Source organism: Hermetia illucens, chromosome 1, assembly GCF_905115235.1.
Source record: "Hermetia illucens chromosome 1, iHerIll2.2.curated.20191125, whole genome shotgun sequence".
Lineage (NCBI taxonomy): Eukaryota > Metazoa > Arthropoda > Insecta > Diptera > Stratiomyidae > Hermetia > Hermetia illucens.
Genome location: NC_051849.1, coordinates 75,752,631 through 75,770,805, shown reverse-complemented (window position 1 = coordinate 75,770,805; position 18,175 = coordinate 75,752,631). Strand labels below are relative to the sequence as shown.

General features: G+C 40.1%; 1 protein-coding gene across 2 annotated transcripts in view; it reads right to left on the bottom strand.

The window, feature by feature from the left end:
• LOC119647289 overlaps positions 1 to 18,175 on the bottom strand; it is a 751,009-nt gene that overhangs the window by 81,583 nt on the left and 651,251 nt on the right. For both annotated transcript variants that reach the window (XM_038048193.1, XM_038048194.1), the window contains exons 6-7: positions 14,638 to 14,921; positions 3,640 to 3,775 (exon numbers count right to left, since the gene is read on the bottom strand). In XM_038048193.1, coding sequence (XP_037904121.1) covers positions 3,640 to 3,775; positions 14,638 to 14,904 — 403 coding nt within the window. In that variant the 5' untranslated portion in view covers positions 14,905 to 14,921. The remainder of the gene's footprint in view (positions 1 to 3,639; positions 3,776 to 14,637; positions 14,922 to 18,175) is intronic.

The window sequence follows — 18,175 nt, the reverse complement described above, 5'->3', positions numbered from 1 at the left end:
CCACGTGCTCATCGAACGTTGGCATGGTGCTGCGAGCTCGAATAACAACACCACTCGGAATCCTCTCTGACAATCAGCTGAGAGTTAACACTGAAGCCATCCACAACCCAGCCCTCCGCAACACGTATAAGAGGGAAATGGGTGCCGCAATCACCTGCAGAACGTTATCATAAATCCGGCCAACAACATACTTGGCCCCAGCCGCAAAAAGTGTTGGAACGACTGGTTTGATGATAAATGTAAGCTAGCAACGGAACGGAAGAGTGGTGCATACCGAGTAATATTGCATTCTCAAAGAATGCTGGCACGCGCAGAGCCTTATTACCATCTGTGGCGAGCGGCGAAGAGACTCCGCAGACGGAAAAGGTTGCCTGGGAGAACGAACAAGTCTGTGAACACGAAAAGTACAGGGAGCAACCGCATCAGGTGCGGAAGTTTTACCAACAATTCAGTAGGATGAAGCCTTACACACCTCGATGCTCAGCCTGCCGAGACAAAGACGGAAATCTGATTTCCGACAGAATGGGCATATTGGAGAGAACATCGGCGAGTAAGAGGTCCCGCCAACTGAAGACGACGGACCAATACTGCCACCACCAAGTATAGAAGAAACAGTCCGTGCAATTTATCCGCTAAAAAGTCATAAATTGCCAGGACCCGATGGAATTACAATCGAATTTGGTTAAATATTGAGACGACCAATTACACCAAGTGGTTCATCAACTTGTATTCAAGGTGTGGGGCAACGAATCAAAGTCTGAGGACTGGCAACGAGGCATTATCTGTTCCATATATAAAAAGGGAAATATCACGCAGTACAGCAATTATAGAGGTACCACGTTGCTGAGTACCATCCATAAGATATTCTCCTCTATCTTGCTAGGCCGGATAGCCCCATACGCCCAGAACATGATTGGCCCATACCAAAGAGGCTTCACTCCAGGCAAATCAGCAACAGATCAGATTTTCTCTCTGCGGCAAGTAATGGAAAAACTGTTAAAATGTGGGCATCAGTTGCATCTATTCATCGACTTTAAAGCCGCCTATGATAGTATAGCCAGGGTAAAAGTGTACACGGCTATGCGAGAATTCGGTATCCCGACGAAATGGGTAAGACTAACTAGGCTGAACTTGAACAATGTGCGAGGCCAGATAAAAGCAGCAGGATTACTGTCAAACGCACAAACTGCCTTCATCCAGATTGAGCAGGTGGCGCGAGATCTGGGACTGCATATTAATGAAGGCAAGGGGAAGTATATGGTGGCAACGTCAGTGCCAAAAATCAAAGCACGAACAAAATCGAATCGGACTGGTCAAACGAAAACAATAAAGATAGGAGACTACAACTTTGAGACTGTTGATAATTTTTCCTATCTTGAGTCGAAAATCACAACCGATAACAGCTATGACGGTGAAATCCGGTTGTTATCAGCCAACGGAGCCTATTTCAGCTAATAAAAATTGTTCCGCTCGAAATGCCTCCCCGTAGGATCAAATCTCTTACTGTACAAGACAATGATCTTGCCAGTCTCTACGTATTCCTCGAAAACCTTTGCTTTTAGCAAAAAAACAAGTCGGAAGACCGGAAGCTGGACGCTTCAGGTGCAAAATGTTTTGCGTATTTTTTAGTACGAAGCACGTAATATATGCATATCTTATGTGAGAGTATCCACTTTCGGGTGATATTGACATTCATAGTCTTGAATTTTCAAAGAAGCAACCACTTTGACGTATAATAACTTTGTTAGTAATAGTGGGATTTCTACCAAGTAGGTCATGCTCTATATTCTAGCCTACATCACAGCAAAATTTCGTAGTGTTAGGATGAACTTAAGGAAGCCAATTACTAATAATTATAGTATATATAGTAGTATAAGTATAGTATCCTATTATTAATGGTATCAAAGGTATTTCGGAGCCCAGGCACCATATAGTGGCAGCCTCCTGATTTTTTTTCAGATTTTTCGGTTGAGTAGTTTCTGATAATGGGTCCGTTAAAGAAATGATCACTTTCAACCCCCCGCACTCCCCACCTTTTCAACAAATGTGATAACTAAGACCGGCTTCAAAAAGTACTAACCGAGATCTTTAATTTGATAGCCCACATGATCATATTTGATGAAAAAAAAATTTACACCCCCTTTATGCATGTATGGGAACCCCTCCTTTAATTTGATCTAAAAAGATGTAACTTACTGTATGCGGGAGCGTTCACAGTTCCCACCTTTCTACCAAATTTGGTGTCAATCGTTATAACTGTCTCCGAGAAAAATGTGTGTGATGGACAGACAGACAGACAGTAAACCGATTTTAATAAGGTTTTGTTTTACACAAGCGTTAAAAAGATTGCGAACTCTTGGCCGCTATCGAGAGAAGAACTCCCCGAAGAATTTTTGGCCCCCTACATGAAGATTGACGATTGCGTAGGCTACATAACGACGAAATCTATGAGCGATACCATGACCATCAGGTTGTGGAAAAGTCTATAAGGGCAGTATCTATGGTAGAAAAAGAAGACGAAGCAGACCCTACCTGAGATGGAGTCATGGCGTAGGCCAGGACGCCAGGCAACTTTTAAGGGATATCGAATTGGTGGAGCTCCGCGTAAAACTGGGACGTCGGGAGTTCCTTATTAAGGCAGGCGTAGACTGGATATTTATAGAAAGATATTATTCTGTTGTATTCAACTTATTTACAGAATTGATTTTACGTTAAAAATAAGTTGGGAAATGCGAAGTTTGTCAGACCGTTCACTTGAGTGTCAAGTCTTAGAATGCAAGAAATTTGAACAGAAGAGATAACTTTGATCTAATATAACTCTGTTAGTAATGACGGGATTTCTATCATCATGCTTATAAATATAGTCTGTATTATTACAAAAGTTGATGATTCTAGGATGAACTTAAGGGGGTTCTCAGTCAATTTCTAAAAAATACTTATAATTGATGTGGTAATATAGTATTATTAACTTTATTAAAATAGTTATTGGTATTGAAAGTATTTTAAGGACTAGATACTATGTGCACGGGCCGCCATATTTCTTTTCAGAAATTTAACTTTAACTTTAACTTTAACTCACCCTTTTCGGAACTTCACACTCTTCCCCCTTGCAACCAATGTCAAAAGTAGGTAAGAAAGCGCTAATCAAGACCTTTAATTTGATACTCCGCATGAAATTTTTAGACTCCTTTTTGCATGTATGGAACTTCGTTACTCACTGTTTTACAAAAAAACCTTAAAAACTATTTAATCTTGGGGGATATTTCTCTATTCCGTGAACTTAAGTGCATACCATCCAACTAAGCCTGCAGATGCCGAGCAAAATAATGAACTACGAATATATTAGACATCAACAGTACAAGGAAATAAATAATCATACAATACATGTGGTAATAAAATGTTCGATTCAGTAAACAAGAGCCTGGACATCAAAAGGTTTCCAGACCTTTGTTAACTTGCTATGGTCTGTCTACTGCAGCTATTTACTCTTACTTTATTCGAAGCTGTTTAGCTTCCCAATAGTTCTGGGAAGCACACGTAAGCGCCTGGAAGTCAAGGATATTTCACTTGCAAAGCCAGCCGTCCTACTGCGAGTATTTAATTTGAAAACAAATAAACATGGGAAATCTGTGCACTCACCCATGTCCAGGGAGTCGAATGTTTCAGAAGTGTCTGTAGCCGTAACGTTTGTGATTAGCGTAGAAGCGGATTCAGTGGAAGTGTTGATAGTTGTTTCCGACGTTGATGCAGTTGATGATGATCCCATCACTACTACCTGAAATTTAAAATAACGCATTGTTTTCATTTCCTTGTTTGCAATTACATACATAGTTGAGAGGATAATACGTGGTATACCCACAGTAAAACAATATGCAATACATCACGTCATTGTGGGAAGACCATGAGTGGGCGGACTTTTTAGTAAATATTTTAATTAAAGTGAAAGTTTTGAATATAAATTAGCTTTAATTATGTTATGTGGTGTATGTCTGTAAATAGGCAGTTCAGCTTCAGTTGTAATTTAAAAGCAATTAATAGTTAATGGACAAATTGAATATATTAATGTATTTTTTTCTGAAGGGAGTTGGTAGGCTTGCTCCAGATTACGGGTTTAAGTAACTTGTTCATATTTCTCTTACAGACTCAAGAATCATGACCTAACAAACCTTCCATTAATAAAAATATGGTAACCTTCCCTAGCTGTCCGATGGACTTTTAACACATTCTAATTTAAATGGACATTGTGTATAAATGGCAACATTTTCCAGGGAAATTACTGCGATTGGCAACTTGAAATTTAAAAGGCATTAAAGTAAACAACGAACTAACATCGGGTATATTTTTGATATTCATGGAACTTTCAGAAGCATCTTGTTTAGTAATAGGTGTGTTTATAACTTCGTATTTGCAAATTAGAAACAATAACATAATTTGTACATAGCGCTCCCATCGGCCTGAAATGACTCAACTTAGTATTACAGGAAATTAGGAACTTTTAATTGAAATGCGCAAATATAGCATCTACCTTACGATATAATAAGGAGAAACGTTTATATTATAATATGATTATAGAGTTAGCTGTATGTGCAGCACTATATATTTTGAAAGCGAAATATACTAGACTTGACTACACATAGACCATTCTACTGCCAGGCAATAATAATTTTCAATTTTTTGTAAAATTTACGAACGCATGCTATATATATGAAAACATATGGTTATGTTAGTGTCACCTAGCAGGCATTACCGGTAAAATTTTTCACTCCAATGTAGCGTTTCCTTTCACACCTTGGAGCAGTCTATAGCGTCCACACTGTCAGACTGTGCTTCAGTTTCACTATCATCATACTTAACGCTACGCGAGTGATAAGCTTACAGCAGCGAGACAAACAATAGGCGACTGGGATTCGTACCCAGAGCAGCTAGATTGGGACGCTGACGCTCTATCCTCTCAACCATAGCGCCATCAACTATGTCACTTCAACGTGGAGAGACAAAATCATTCGCATGCTCTCTTCCAAAATATCGGCTTTATGGGTCGTAGGAACGTTGCGTGTATTTTAGGAGTCCCAGTTATATAAGTGTCATCATGATCACAAAGATTCTAACTGATCCTGCATCAGAAGGAGTTACTTTTTAAAATTATTTCTCATAATGTTTCTATTATCTTTTGGGATCAGCCCAAAGGCGGGTTTGGGAACAGAATATGTTTGCCAAAATGATTAAGAGCAGAGGATCCTTGGAAGAGGGGGAGGGGATATCTCTCCTTGAAAGCTCAAGTGTAAGGCACCTACTAGCTAGCTTTTGTCTTTAGTGTTTATGTTTTGGAGAGAAAAGGGCGGGCAATAGTATACTAATCCCGAAAACATTAGGAGAACTAGCAAAAGCCGGTCTTTTTACAGGTTCTAAAAGAAAGAGGACTCGTTTAGCAACACGAGCGCAGAACAAATTCTTATATTTGCTTAGCGTTACAGCCATGTTTCTCGGCTAATGGAGGAAAAACCTTCATGCCACTGCCAGTACACCTGTTATATTTTATGGCCAAACTCTCCTAAGAAAACCTGCTCCTTTAGGTACAGTTGATGAGATGAACGCTACAGTTCGTTGCCACGTTTGAGCCCGCTCAGGAGCGCTTAAGGTGAACAACAAAGTCACTTTTAATAAACAAACAAACAAATTAAAAACCATGGATTTGTCATTTTTAAAATTTCAGGCACCACGTCTTAAACATCATTCACATCCATATATCAAATCCTCATCATATCAAATTTACGCTGGGAAGCACACACATGGATCGTTTTTTACGCAGATGTCATATCAAAAGGGAAAAAAAAGTGAGCGTTGAACTTTGCTCCATTGCACAGTTCTAATATACAATTGGCGGACCAAGAAGGAAAAATACAAAAATAGCAAATCTGAAGGCAAAAGTGAAAACCACTTCATATTTTCAACCTAATTTAACACTTCTTTGCTAGGCCATCCGAGCCCTAAAATCTAGTCAAATATTCAATTATAATGGTTCATTATCACTTCATCATCATCTGCGACGCAACCACCGGTATCCGGTCTAGACCGGTCGCCTTAATAAAGAACTCTATACATCCCGGTTTTGCGTCGAGGTCCACCAATTCGATATCCTTAAAAGCTGTCTGACGTCCTGGCCTACGCCGTGGCTCCATCTCAGGCAGGGTCTGCTTCGTCTTCTTTTTCAACCATAGATATTGTCTTTATAGACATTTCGGGTTGGATTAACCTCATCCATACGGATTAAGTGACCCGCCCACCGTAACCCATTGAGCCGGACTTTATCCACAACCGGACGGTCATAGTATCGCTCAAGTCTCCAAGCAATACATGAGGACTAGCAAGATCATTGTCTTGTATAGTACGAGCTTTGGCCCTATGGTGAGACGTTTCGAACGAACCAGTTTTTGTAAGCTGAAATAGGCTCTGTTGGCAGCCAACACAATGTGCGGATTTCATCGGGGTGTGCAGTCCAAGACTTCGCGCCGCCTGCTCGATCTCGATGAAGATAGCTGTACGTCTCGGGTCCCATGATGTCGATATCGTCAGCACAGGCTAGTAGTTGGGTGGACTAAAAAGAGGATCGTGTCCCTCCCATGTACCTCAAGATCACGGATCACTTTTCCGAGGGCCAGATTAAAGGGTTAAAGAGGACGCATGAAAGAATATCCTCTTATCTTAGACCGTTGTTGATGTCGAATGGTCCCGAAAGTGATCCTGATGCTTTTATCTGACCTTACACATTGCTCAGCGTCAGCCCAGTCGGTCTTATCAATTTCGTCGAGATACCGAATTTTCTCATGGCCGTGTATAATTTTACCCTGTATGCTATCATAGGCGGCCTTAAAGTCGATGAAAAGATGGTGCAGCTGATGTCCATATTTCAACAGTGTTTCCATCGCTTGCGCAGAGAGAAAATCTGATGTGTTGCTGATTTAGCAGGAGTGAGGCCTCTTCTGGGCGTATGATCCGCAATTTTGTCCAATCTAGCCCTTCTATGTTGTGTCTTGCTTCTTTTGAGGGGTCAAAGCCAGATAATACAGTTGGTCGCGGAGTGCCTAACAAAAATCATCCCAATTATAAAATTATTATTCCAATCTTTATCAAATTTTAACACAGTATCAACACTTTTGAGAAACGCAAGATAAAATTATTTTCCTTGAGGATTGAGTGAGTCTTAATACCTCATCCAGTTGATGTCAGATCCGACCAATTGGGGAGAAAACTTTTTTCCACATTTGTTTTTAACTAAATAAACAAATTTTCAAAAAAGCGACTGACGGTTTCGTCTAGGGCGGATGTAACTTATAAGACGCTGCTTCAGCTCTGTCTTGAGAGCAGCGTGATCTTAATTGACTACAGATGGTAATCTCTGCTTTATGAATAATCGCAAACATGACGTGAGTGCGAATTATATACAAGTAAAGAGAGCAAAAAAGAGGGGTCCGTGGACCACAAACGTGGAAGAAAGTTTTCTTATCAATTAGTCCCGTCCGACAACAACTGGATGCGGACTTAGGTCTGCTTCACTCTCTACTTTCCCTCTAAATTTCATGGTAATTGGTCTTGAGCGAAGAATTGCTCTCTCAGCGAGAAACACATGTGGAAGAGGCAAACCAGGAGTGCTCTGACAACGTGGCGACCATGGTACAAAGGCGCGGTTGATGCGCTATGTCTCATTTAGGGGATACCGGCAACCATTTTTAAAGTGTAAGCACTGCCATAGTGTATAATTCGAAGTCATTGGTGAGATATGTAAAGTTCAACAAAAAATAAAATATATACCTTCTAGTCTTTTTGAAATAAATAAAACATGATCACTAAGGTGGAAGCAATCGGCAGTGTTCCTTCTGGCAAATTAATGATTTGGGAATGGACAGTGATTACACGATACGAATTTGGAGCTCGCGCCACAAGTTTTTCGCATTCTACCGAGCTTAATGTCGCACATAAAGGGTTGTTCAATCAAAGTGCTTCCTTGGAAGATTCGTAGCTTTAAGTGAATTTATTATTTCGCTGAAAAACACTTTAGAGGATGTTAAAAGAATAACTCGTAGATAGAATACAACGTTCGCCATAGTTAACTGTGAAAATGGCAATAGAATAGTGAGGCTGTTGAAACAGAAAGGGAACACTTGGATTCTTTTTGCAAAGATCCTTGAATAGGAACAGAAACACCGGACGGGCGTTGAGTAGAACCGTAAAAACTTTCTAGATAATTTCAAATTTATATCCGACTAACCAATCATAATAAATCTCGCATTGAGTCAGCTTTTGAACTATTATCACGTTAGTACTACTCTTCAGTAATTCAGCTGTTTTTTGTGGAATAGGACCGTTGAAATCTATTTAACCCTGGGGTATCTGTACTACTTCCGTGCGATGAAATTTTAACAAAGTCAAATATGATTTAATTCTGTAGCTAAATAAGATTTACGCCGCCTCAGTTGAGTCCTAGTTTTGATGTTGGTTAAGAAGCACGGGAATGATGGACCTGTGGTGGCACAACGGAGACGAGAACCACCAACTGGATTACCGGCAGTAAGAACGCCTCCATCGATGGACTGAACTGCCGCCGCCACATCTAGCAGCCTGGGGCGAGGCCTGCCCATTACACTTCCTCCTTCTTGTTCTAATCGTCGACCAAAGCGAACATAGTGCTCCCGGAAAATCTTTTTTTGTTGCCTTTGTCGATCCTTTGTGTGCTTTTTTTTCTCTACATCTGTTTCCTGGAACATTACATACAGTCAATTGGGTTTTTCCTCACTTCTCGCAGAAGTCTCGTTTTCTGGCGGAATCGCTAGAAAGTTTTCGACAAGCTATTCATTCCGCGTCTTCTCCAACTCCTTGTGAGCCTTTGGTTCCTGGCGAAACTTTTGCTTGCTTTCAAATACTTGAGTGCTTGCAACACTGAAAGGCTGTGAAGTGGAAGCGTGGGCGGTAAACATGGTTTCAAACCAAACAGAGGCGGTACACTACTCATTTCCAGCACAACATTTTGTTAATCCACTGTAAGCCAAAAGTGCGAAATTTTGTAACTTAACTCAATAGGTAAACCGAATTTTGCAGAACATTTTCTTTGTCTAATCGTGAAAGTTAAGCGTAGTTGGTGATGATGAGTGTTTGAATAGGGGACTGTTTGCGTTTACTTGTTAACCCCCTTTCTAGATGAAATTGAGTTTCAAATGCGTATATACGCTACGTTATTCTCACAATTACTGAAAAAAAATATTTCAATTTATATAATTTTAAACGTTGTTGGGAGTGTTTTCCTTTTATTTTCCCTTTTTTTAGTTTTGCCCAAAATAAATTAATTAATATTGATTTACTGTGAATTTGCCTGACGGTGCCGTTTTAATTCTTACTAAGAATTGAAAGATGCGTTATAGAACCGGCTTCAACCCTTGGTACCCCCTGTTTTTACCCAGCACATCCCCAGAACTAAGGCGGTAAAAATGGTTATAAATTTCTTTACTTTGCTAGCCCACTCACTCAACATGGTGTTGGCATTGCCACCTCAGAGGGTTTCCGCGATGTCATTAAAGAAACCAAACGATTTGATGATCGGCTAATGAAGCTCACCATTATATCAGCTGATCGCGCTATTCACTTCTTGACCACGTACGCACCACAGACAAGTCGACCTGATGACGAGAAAGATGCCTTCTGGCAACTTCTCGATGAAAAGACTTGTCAGATGCCTGCTGACGACTCTATAATCATTGCCGGCGACCTTAATAGTCATATGGGTGAAAAGACAGTAGGTAACGGTGCCATTGGGGAAAGGGGTTTGGAGCGCAAAATGAGGGTGGCGAGCGAATAATCGATTTTGCGGAAACCCATAACCTTATACTTATGAATACATGGTTCATCAAACGATTGCCTCATTTTCCTACATTTCATAGTGGGATAGTGCGTTTTACCACCGTCGCTGATTGCAAAGCCGTTGCCAAATGTGGCCATCGCACCTCAACAGCGGCCGTTGATTGCCGTGCTGCGAATTAAGCTACCGGTAAAACAGCGTGAGGAACGCACTGGCACGCGGCGCATTAAATGGTGGCGATTTGGTGAGAAGAAAGAAGAAATGATCTTACTTACACAATTACCGACCATTACGAGCTCTGGGAAGCGAGGAGATGGTACCCAACACTGTGGCTCAGTGACTTCTTTAATCGGGTTATTCAGGAAGAAAGAACACCATCTGACTGGAAGAAAGTACGACTGTTCCAATATAGAAAAAGAAAGGTACTCCAGCAGAATGCTCAAATTACCGTTCGACCCGGTTACTTTCCCATACCATGAAGATTTTTGAACGCATTCTTGACAACCGTATTCGCGAAATCGTTGACATAACCGTGAATCAAGCCGGATTTTTCAAAAACTGCGAAACTACTGACGCAATACACGCTGCGCGGTTACTCATGGAGAAACATCGTGAGAAGCATCGCCCTCTTTACATTGCATTTCTGGATCTAGAGAAAGCGTTTGACCGTGTGCCACACGAACTTATCTGGTATGCTTTATGGCAACACTTAGTGCCAGAAGAACTCGTGCGCTGGGTTCAATTGCTCTACCATAATCCAAAAAGTAAAGTTCGAAGTATGGAGGGTGTATTAAAGCCGCTTCATGTGTTCATCGGTCGGTGTTCATCAAGGAAGCCCCCTCCTCTTTCACCACTCCTCTTTGTTCTTGTTATGGGCACCGTCACATGGGACATCCAAAGTCCACCGCCTTATACACTGCTTTATGCTGATGATGTTTTCCTAGCATCTAATAGCAAAAATGATTTCGAGCAACTTGTATAAAAATGGAGTGATCGCCTCATGCAGCACGGTCTCAGATTGAATCTAAACAAAACTGAATTTTTGACGACCAATGCCCACGAAACAGGCACAATCACTGTCAGCGGTAAAGATCTGCCCAGAACTGAGCGATTTAAATATCCCGGGTCAACGCTATGAGCCAATGGAGAATTGCGTTATGAAATCGCTTCACGCATTAACACAACCTGGATGAAGTGGCGTTCCACATCTAGTGTTCTTTGTGATCAACGTACCAACGAACATTTCTAAACAAATCTAAAATTTACCGCAATGTCTTCCATCCTGTCGTCCTCTATTTTTCTGCACGTTGACCGACTATAAAAGACAATGGACGGCGTCTTGCGGTAATGGAGACGAGGATGTTGCGTTGAACTAGTGGCGTGACACGTTTTGATCACATCCGAAATGAGGATATCCGATATCGTTATGGGGTTGCACAGATCGTGGAAAAGTTGCGAGAGAGGCGTCTTCGATGGTATGGTCATTTAATTCGTGCTAACGAGAATTCACTTACCAAGATTGGTGTGAACATCGAAGTCGATGGTAAACGACCAAAAGGCAGGGCGAAACAACGGTGGCTTGATATGCTGGACCAGGCATTCGATAGAACCCAATGGCGAAACCGATCACGACGAGCCGACCCCGCTTGTGAACGGGAAAAAGACTGAAGAAACAGAAAAAGAAGAAGAAAAGCTTGACTACAGGGTATGGTGACCAGAGTGAGTAAGCGAAAACGCCTTGACAAAATTCCACCACGAAAATGGGAACTGCGTTGTGGAATGCTGCATTATGCGTAGTGTCGATGTTACCTTCTGCATGATTTTGAAGGTCCCTAGAATGGTAAGGCGATGGTAAAGTTGCAGATGAACTCTTTATCTAGTACCCATAACTGGGGTTGTGCATAATTATATGCAGAGCAAGGTTGGCTACTCATTTTTGTGGCATAATAACATTCTTGGACTTCAGTTAATTTGATCTTTCACAGCTTTGTTAGTAACACTAAAATTTTAACTGAATTTTCCAGAATCCTGGTTCATGTTAGAGCGGTAAAAAAGGCGAACATTTTAATTGAACATCTAAGAAAACTGATTAAGATCACCGCTTACCAAGCAACAATCTAAAAAACAAGGCCAAATGCTCTGAATCGATTTCTCGCTCTAGCTTGCTAAACGAAATAATGGCTCAAAATGTAACGCCGCTAACCTTTTCAATTCCCAGGTATACCTTGTTTAAGTATTGTCTGTAAGTGATGTGGAGGTCCAAGCAACTGTGAAGCAAAGAGTCGATAAAAGGGCACTTAATCTCGACAGTATCCCAAACAAAACTCTTAAAGGAGCAGTCTAAATAGTGTCAAATATTTTTGTCCATGCATTTACTGCATATTTTTAAGAAGGGACATTTCTTATAGACTAATGCTCATTCCCAAGCCAAACGGACAATCAGGCGAATCTTCGTCCTCGATGCACATATGCCTTTCAAATAACATTGCTAAATTATAATAAATATAATATACCTTTAACTATTATGCTAAGAATAGATTTGGAAAGGTCCAAATTTAAGAATGGTTCCGATTTCGGAAAATAGACTAAAATACTTGAGGCTAAAATCTAATTGGGGCCGAAGTACTTGGTGGTGAGGTTTCATTGCTGTGATTTCTATGAAATACTGAATGAACACCGAACAATATGAAACTTCCTTCCTTACCGTTAATTCGCGTAAAAGCAGGCATAACTTTGTGAATTGGTATAGGTAAGGTATGCCATTCGAAGAATATTGTGTAAAATGCTGCAATTAGTCGGAAGCATCTCCGAAAAATATTGCGGTGCCTCTCATAACCTGATACTGTATCTTCTGAAATAAAAAAATCGAAGTTTTTTCATTTGATGATCGCTTTCCCCAGGTAACGCTGGGAGAGTTTTTCGAAATTGCAACTTTTCACTTTTTCAAACGTGATTTTTGGGAAAAAAAATCAACTAATTTATTATTGCAAAATCAGAAAAATATTAATAGATTTGTAAACAAAAACTCTATATCATTACCTTGTAAATTGTGTTTGGAAACAGTGTTCAAAATTTGAAAGTAATTTTAGAGGTATGAGGAGCACCGAATTTCATCGACTTAGCTTACACTGGATCATCGATGCCAGGTCCATAAGGGATGTTGGTAGCATCCATGATGTCCGAATCACATTTTTGCTCCTGTCTACAAGGAATTCTGCCTTCTTTAGTCTGTTTTTGAGCCCCGGCTCCGCTTGGCTTATCACGCCCATTCATGGGTAGTTGGTCCACTACTGATTCTTACACCTTGCATAAAGCAAAGAACTTTCAATGAAAACACAGGTTGCCACATAAGCTGCAATCTGAATGTTGACAGAGGTTCCTCTCGAGTGCTTTGGTGAGATTTTCCAAATAACCCCGACTTAAATCGCTGTATCTTTCTTAGTATTGCTCCGATTCATCTCTAATTTTCAAATACAAAGAAAGCTTAAAAACGTTATCCAATCGTCGAAAGTGACTAACGACATGTTTGAAGGGTCAATTGCAGATGGAACAGTCTAGCGAATCCACTACAGCAATGAATTGTATGACTTATACGACGACTATGTAGTAGCATTAACATTTATAAATCCAACAGCAATGGGTTGGCTCCGTTCGGCAAACTGATGGCAGAGAAATCCTCAAATGTATTGTGAAGGGCAAAGAATAAGGTAATTGACTACTGCCGAAAACGAGGAAGCGAAGAAATTACTCAGAATAACACTTCTCAGTTCTCAATAAACTCGGGTAACTGGAGAGGATATATCCTTGATTCTATGGCGCCGATTCGACTGCTCCGTAAATTTTGTTGTTAAGTAGGCTTTGATAGTACAATGGGCCAACACGGCCTGAGTGCTCAGAAGCTGTAGCTTCTCCCTCACCATACACAGGCTTTGATATCATCGTCTGCCAAAAGTGAGACCTCTTGGGAGAGTTGCTTCCAACATCAAATTCAATTTCATTGGTTCCACACTAGAGCAGGCAAACGAACTTTGGGTATACAAATTACAGAGATGAGACTGAGCAGAAAATACTATAAAGCATTTTCACCATGAAAAGTCATTTGCAAAAGATAACAGTTGAATTGCTTTAAATTTTCTTTACGATAAACTCTTATCGAGACCTAAATAAAGACAAGAGAGAAATATTAAAAAATCTGATCTCGGTGTATCAGTTGTTCCATCGAAATCAATACTCCGAAGTAGACCTCGAGATTTAGAAATACAGTAATATAGTAATATGCAAGATGAAAGATGTATTTAACAGATAAAAGAAAATGGATTTTTCTCAATCCCATGGATCTAGACATACTTTAGCCATTCCCAAATTGAGGGATTTACTCATTGAAAGGAAAAAGCGTTCACCTTCTTCATCAGATTTTGTTCCCTTGATTTCTATTTTCAAATATTCAAAATATCCTTGATGGTAAGCAATTTTTACTGAATAGAAAAATAGGGGTTGGGGACGATTATTCCCGGAATTTTCCACAATATCTTTTACAGGGGATAGGGTAGCGTTCCGGTTGAATTGATTCGGTCGCCGAGCAAATTTATTCGGAAATGATGATAGCTTTTTCGTTGCCCATACTAGTATCATACTCCTTGCTTGTCAGTAATTGTTGCGACCAACCTTCTCTATTGGGATGGTTGTACAAGTTCAAAATTTATATAGCATGCAAAGACATGTTCTTTTTTCAACTCGTTAATAGAATCTACATATCATTTCAATTATGAATCCTACTGGAGTGAACTTACCTTTGGAACAGCACTGGTAGCAGCAGCAGGTGTCACCGTTGCCGTCGGTGCCCTAGTTCGTGCGTTGCGCCCGCTTTTAAAGTAAAGACGTCGTAAGGCGGTTGAGGATGGTGAATTGACAATTCCATCTGTGTCAGAACCACTCGAATTGTTGCCACCTCCGCCGCCCGGACTTGGGGGACGTCCCATGGTTAAGGCTATCATGGTTGTACTTTGGGTTGTTGGTGCCGTCATTGTGACTTGAGCATGGGACACCGCTGCTGTCATTGCACCGTGACGGGGTACTGGAAGAAAAAACAACAATAGAAAAGGGTGAAAATGTATGTAATTTTCATTAATATACATATACTCGTATATAATATATATGTTGGTCCTCACTTAGGGACTTTGTGAAAGTCATTTGTAATTAAGAGGGTATACATCGTTCTGGTGAAAGTTAGGATGAATTGCTCAAATTAAGACTGTTTTGTAGTCCTATCATGTGAAGGGATTAGAGGATAAGTTGAAAATTGAATGTTTTTCCTAACACGTAGGCGTTGGGTAACCATGAATGGAGTTTTAATTTATTCAATGACTGCCTGCAGAAAATATTTAGCTACTTTTTGGTTACATTATCTCTAAATAGAATGCGGTTACTAATGAATAGATACCTTTTCAACATCTTTTTTATATTGATCTGAAATGAGTGGCAAAAAGATTTAATCTTTACCACCGAAAGTGGGACAGTAAGACTCGTAGAGATATTTAAATATAATCTGTATTATAAGGTCTTAGTAACACTACTAAATATGATGATAAGACTAGTCTATATATCAGATATATGAAAATTAAGTGAAAGATAAAAGCAAAACATCTCTGGCAGTAGTGGTCAATAGTATGTATTGTTATATAGATTCATAATCAGTTGAATAGAGATTTGATGAAAATTTTCAGCTCATTATTTCCACTACTTTTGTGGATATTTAAATTAATTCCCAGGTTTGTCATGATTTTAATAAACGATTATCATGAGTAGAAATTTTTATGTCTGGATTGCCTCGAGTTCAGACAAATAAATTTAGAGAGCCAGTATTCATTATATAGCATACTTTTCTTTCGTCGTCGTTCTGTAAACAAACAAGTAACATACCTACGCAACCTGTCGCTTGATAAACCCTTTATAATTATATTCGATTGGCATAAATTTTTGACAGCAATTCGATAAGCTGGTGTTTCTCCTTCACAGTTCTGTGCTAACCCTAAGTTGAATTTGATTGTATGGTATAACCCGCAATGGAATTAACGTTCTTTCTGAGTGTGTAACCTATCCACTGTCACTTCCGCCTTCTGAGCAACACATTCATGCGTATCTGGTTACCACGCGGGTGAAGTAGTTCGTTTGTTATTGTCTTGGGCCGGAAAACCTCACTGGCGTCACGCAAATTGATGAAAGCTTAGAACTTCCGAGTAACAGTGACAGCTGCTTCTTATGAGCTACTCCTATATAGTAACACAGAGAGAGAATTCATCCGGAACAGCCTTAACTTGATGCTTGTACATTTTTGCAATTGCGAAACCCTTATGTGAGTCATAACGCCTTTGCGCCATCATTGACGATTCATCCTTCAGTTGCCCATGACTCCACATAGTAGGGAGGTTTGGCGGGCTCTCTTCTGAAACCGCAAAGTAAAGTTAATGATGCTGCGGACAAGATATCCGGGGTGCCATTCGATCCCCTTGAGTGTCAAGCCTTCTTTTTCTATCAGGTGACGTATGGAGCATTTAATAACAAAAGTAAAACAAATCGGAACCTGGACGCCTCCAGTGTGAAAGGTTTCTGATTTTCTTATGTGGGGAACCTTGAGCACAGGACAGTTCCGTTTATGTAGTTAAAAATTTGATTGTGCACTATTTTTCACGAACCATTTACACAACTAATTTTTTCTCTAAATTAAATGCATTTGTATCTGGCTTCACACGAAAATCGGAAGCTCAACGCTTCAGGTAAGAAAGGTTTTGTGTATTTCTTGTAAGTATATTTGAGTGTAAGAACTATGCTAATTGTACGTAGCCCGTAATATATGGGTAATGTTTAGATAGCTGAGTGGTTAGGGCACAAGGCTGTCGTGCGGAAGGTCGCGGTTCAAATCTCGCTGGCGGCATTGGGATTTGTATCGTGATTTGACGTTGGATACCAGTCGACTCAGCTGTGAATGAATACCTCAGTCAAAACAGGGTAATAATCTCAGGCGAGCGTAATGCTGATCACATCCTACAGTGTACTGTAGTGTGAATGTGAATGAAGTGCTCTAACACACTTCAAGGCCCTGATCCAATATGGATTGTTGTGCCAACGATTATTATAAGTGTTTTGGATTGTAGTAAATTTACATGGAAGAGAAAACTAAGAGCAACTGTACCTTTGGTATTATTACCAAACTTTGGGATATCGTGCTATCATGCTCCATATTACAGTCTATATTACTACAAATTCTTATGAACCTAGAATAAACTGAAGAAGGTTTCTAGTTAATATCCCGAAAACATAGTAACATGTTATTAATAACTTAATTTGAGTAGATATTGGTATGGAGGGTATTTTGAGGTCTGAACGTCATATTCAGGCAGCTCCATGATTTTTTTCAGATTTTTCGGTTGGGTAGTTTCGGAGTATGGGTCCATGTAAGAAATGGTCTCTTTATAGCCCCGCACTTCGCGCCTTTCCAACAGATGTTAAAACTAACTAGGCTTCGGAAAGTACTAATCGAGACCTTCCATTTGATACCCCACACGGCTATATACGGTAATTGTACGGCTATATACGGTAATTTTACACATATGTGTGGGTACCCCAAAGAAGACTATAGACAGGAGGAACAATACCAACAGCTCGGAATCTCACTGAGTACTTTTCGAGAAGGGACGAGGTAAGTGGTATTGTTGTGTTGGTGTGCCCATGTTGCTTAGATGGTTTTCTTGTGTGTGCTTCTTCATCTTATCCCAGCAGGAAACGGTTGTATTCAAAAGATTGATCTTGGATACTTTTACCTATTTTCTCCTCGTTTCCTAGGAGAGCAATCATGGATATATTGCCCAGAATGTTACAAGTGTTTGCTTCCACAAAGCTTCCTATAGAGGAATTTTGGAGCATCATACGCTCAGTAATTCCATTAAGATCTATTACCATTCATCCAAGTTGAATATTGAAGCTGACTCTGATGCATGTGGTGGTGCATGCAGGTCGATGAAGTCATTTCTAAAATGCAAACATTCGCTACCATTTACTTGTCCTAATTTGTTGCAGAATATAAATAGTGAAAACCGTTCCCAGCAAATGTGAACTATACGAGTTTTCCTGCAGTACATGCATATCCTGGCGAAGTTCCTGCAGTCAAAACTGATACTCACCCCGAAGTCAAAATACTCAGTGGGTGACCCTTCCTCATATAGACTGATATGTCTGGTCAATACCATTAGCAAACTATTTGAACGAGTAATACACAACAGACTGCTCACTATTATGAAGAAGAAAGAAGGCCTTTCTCCAGGACCAGCAAGA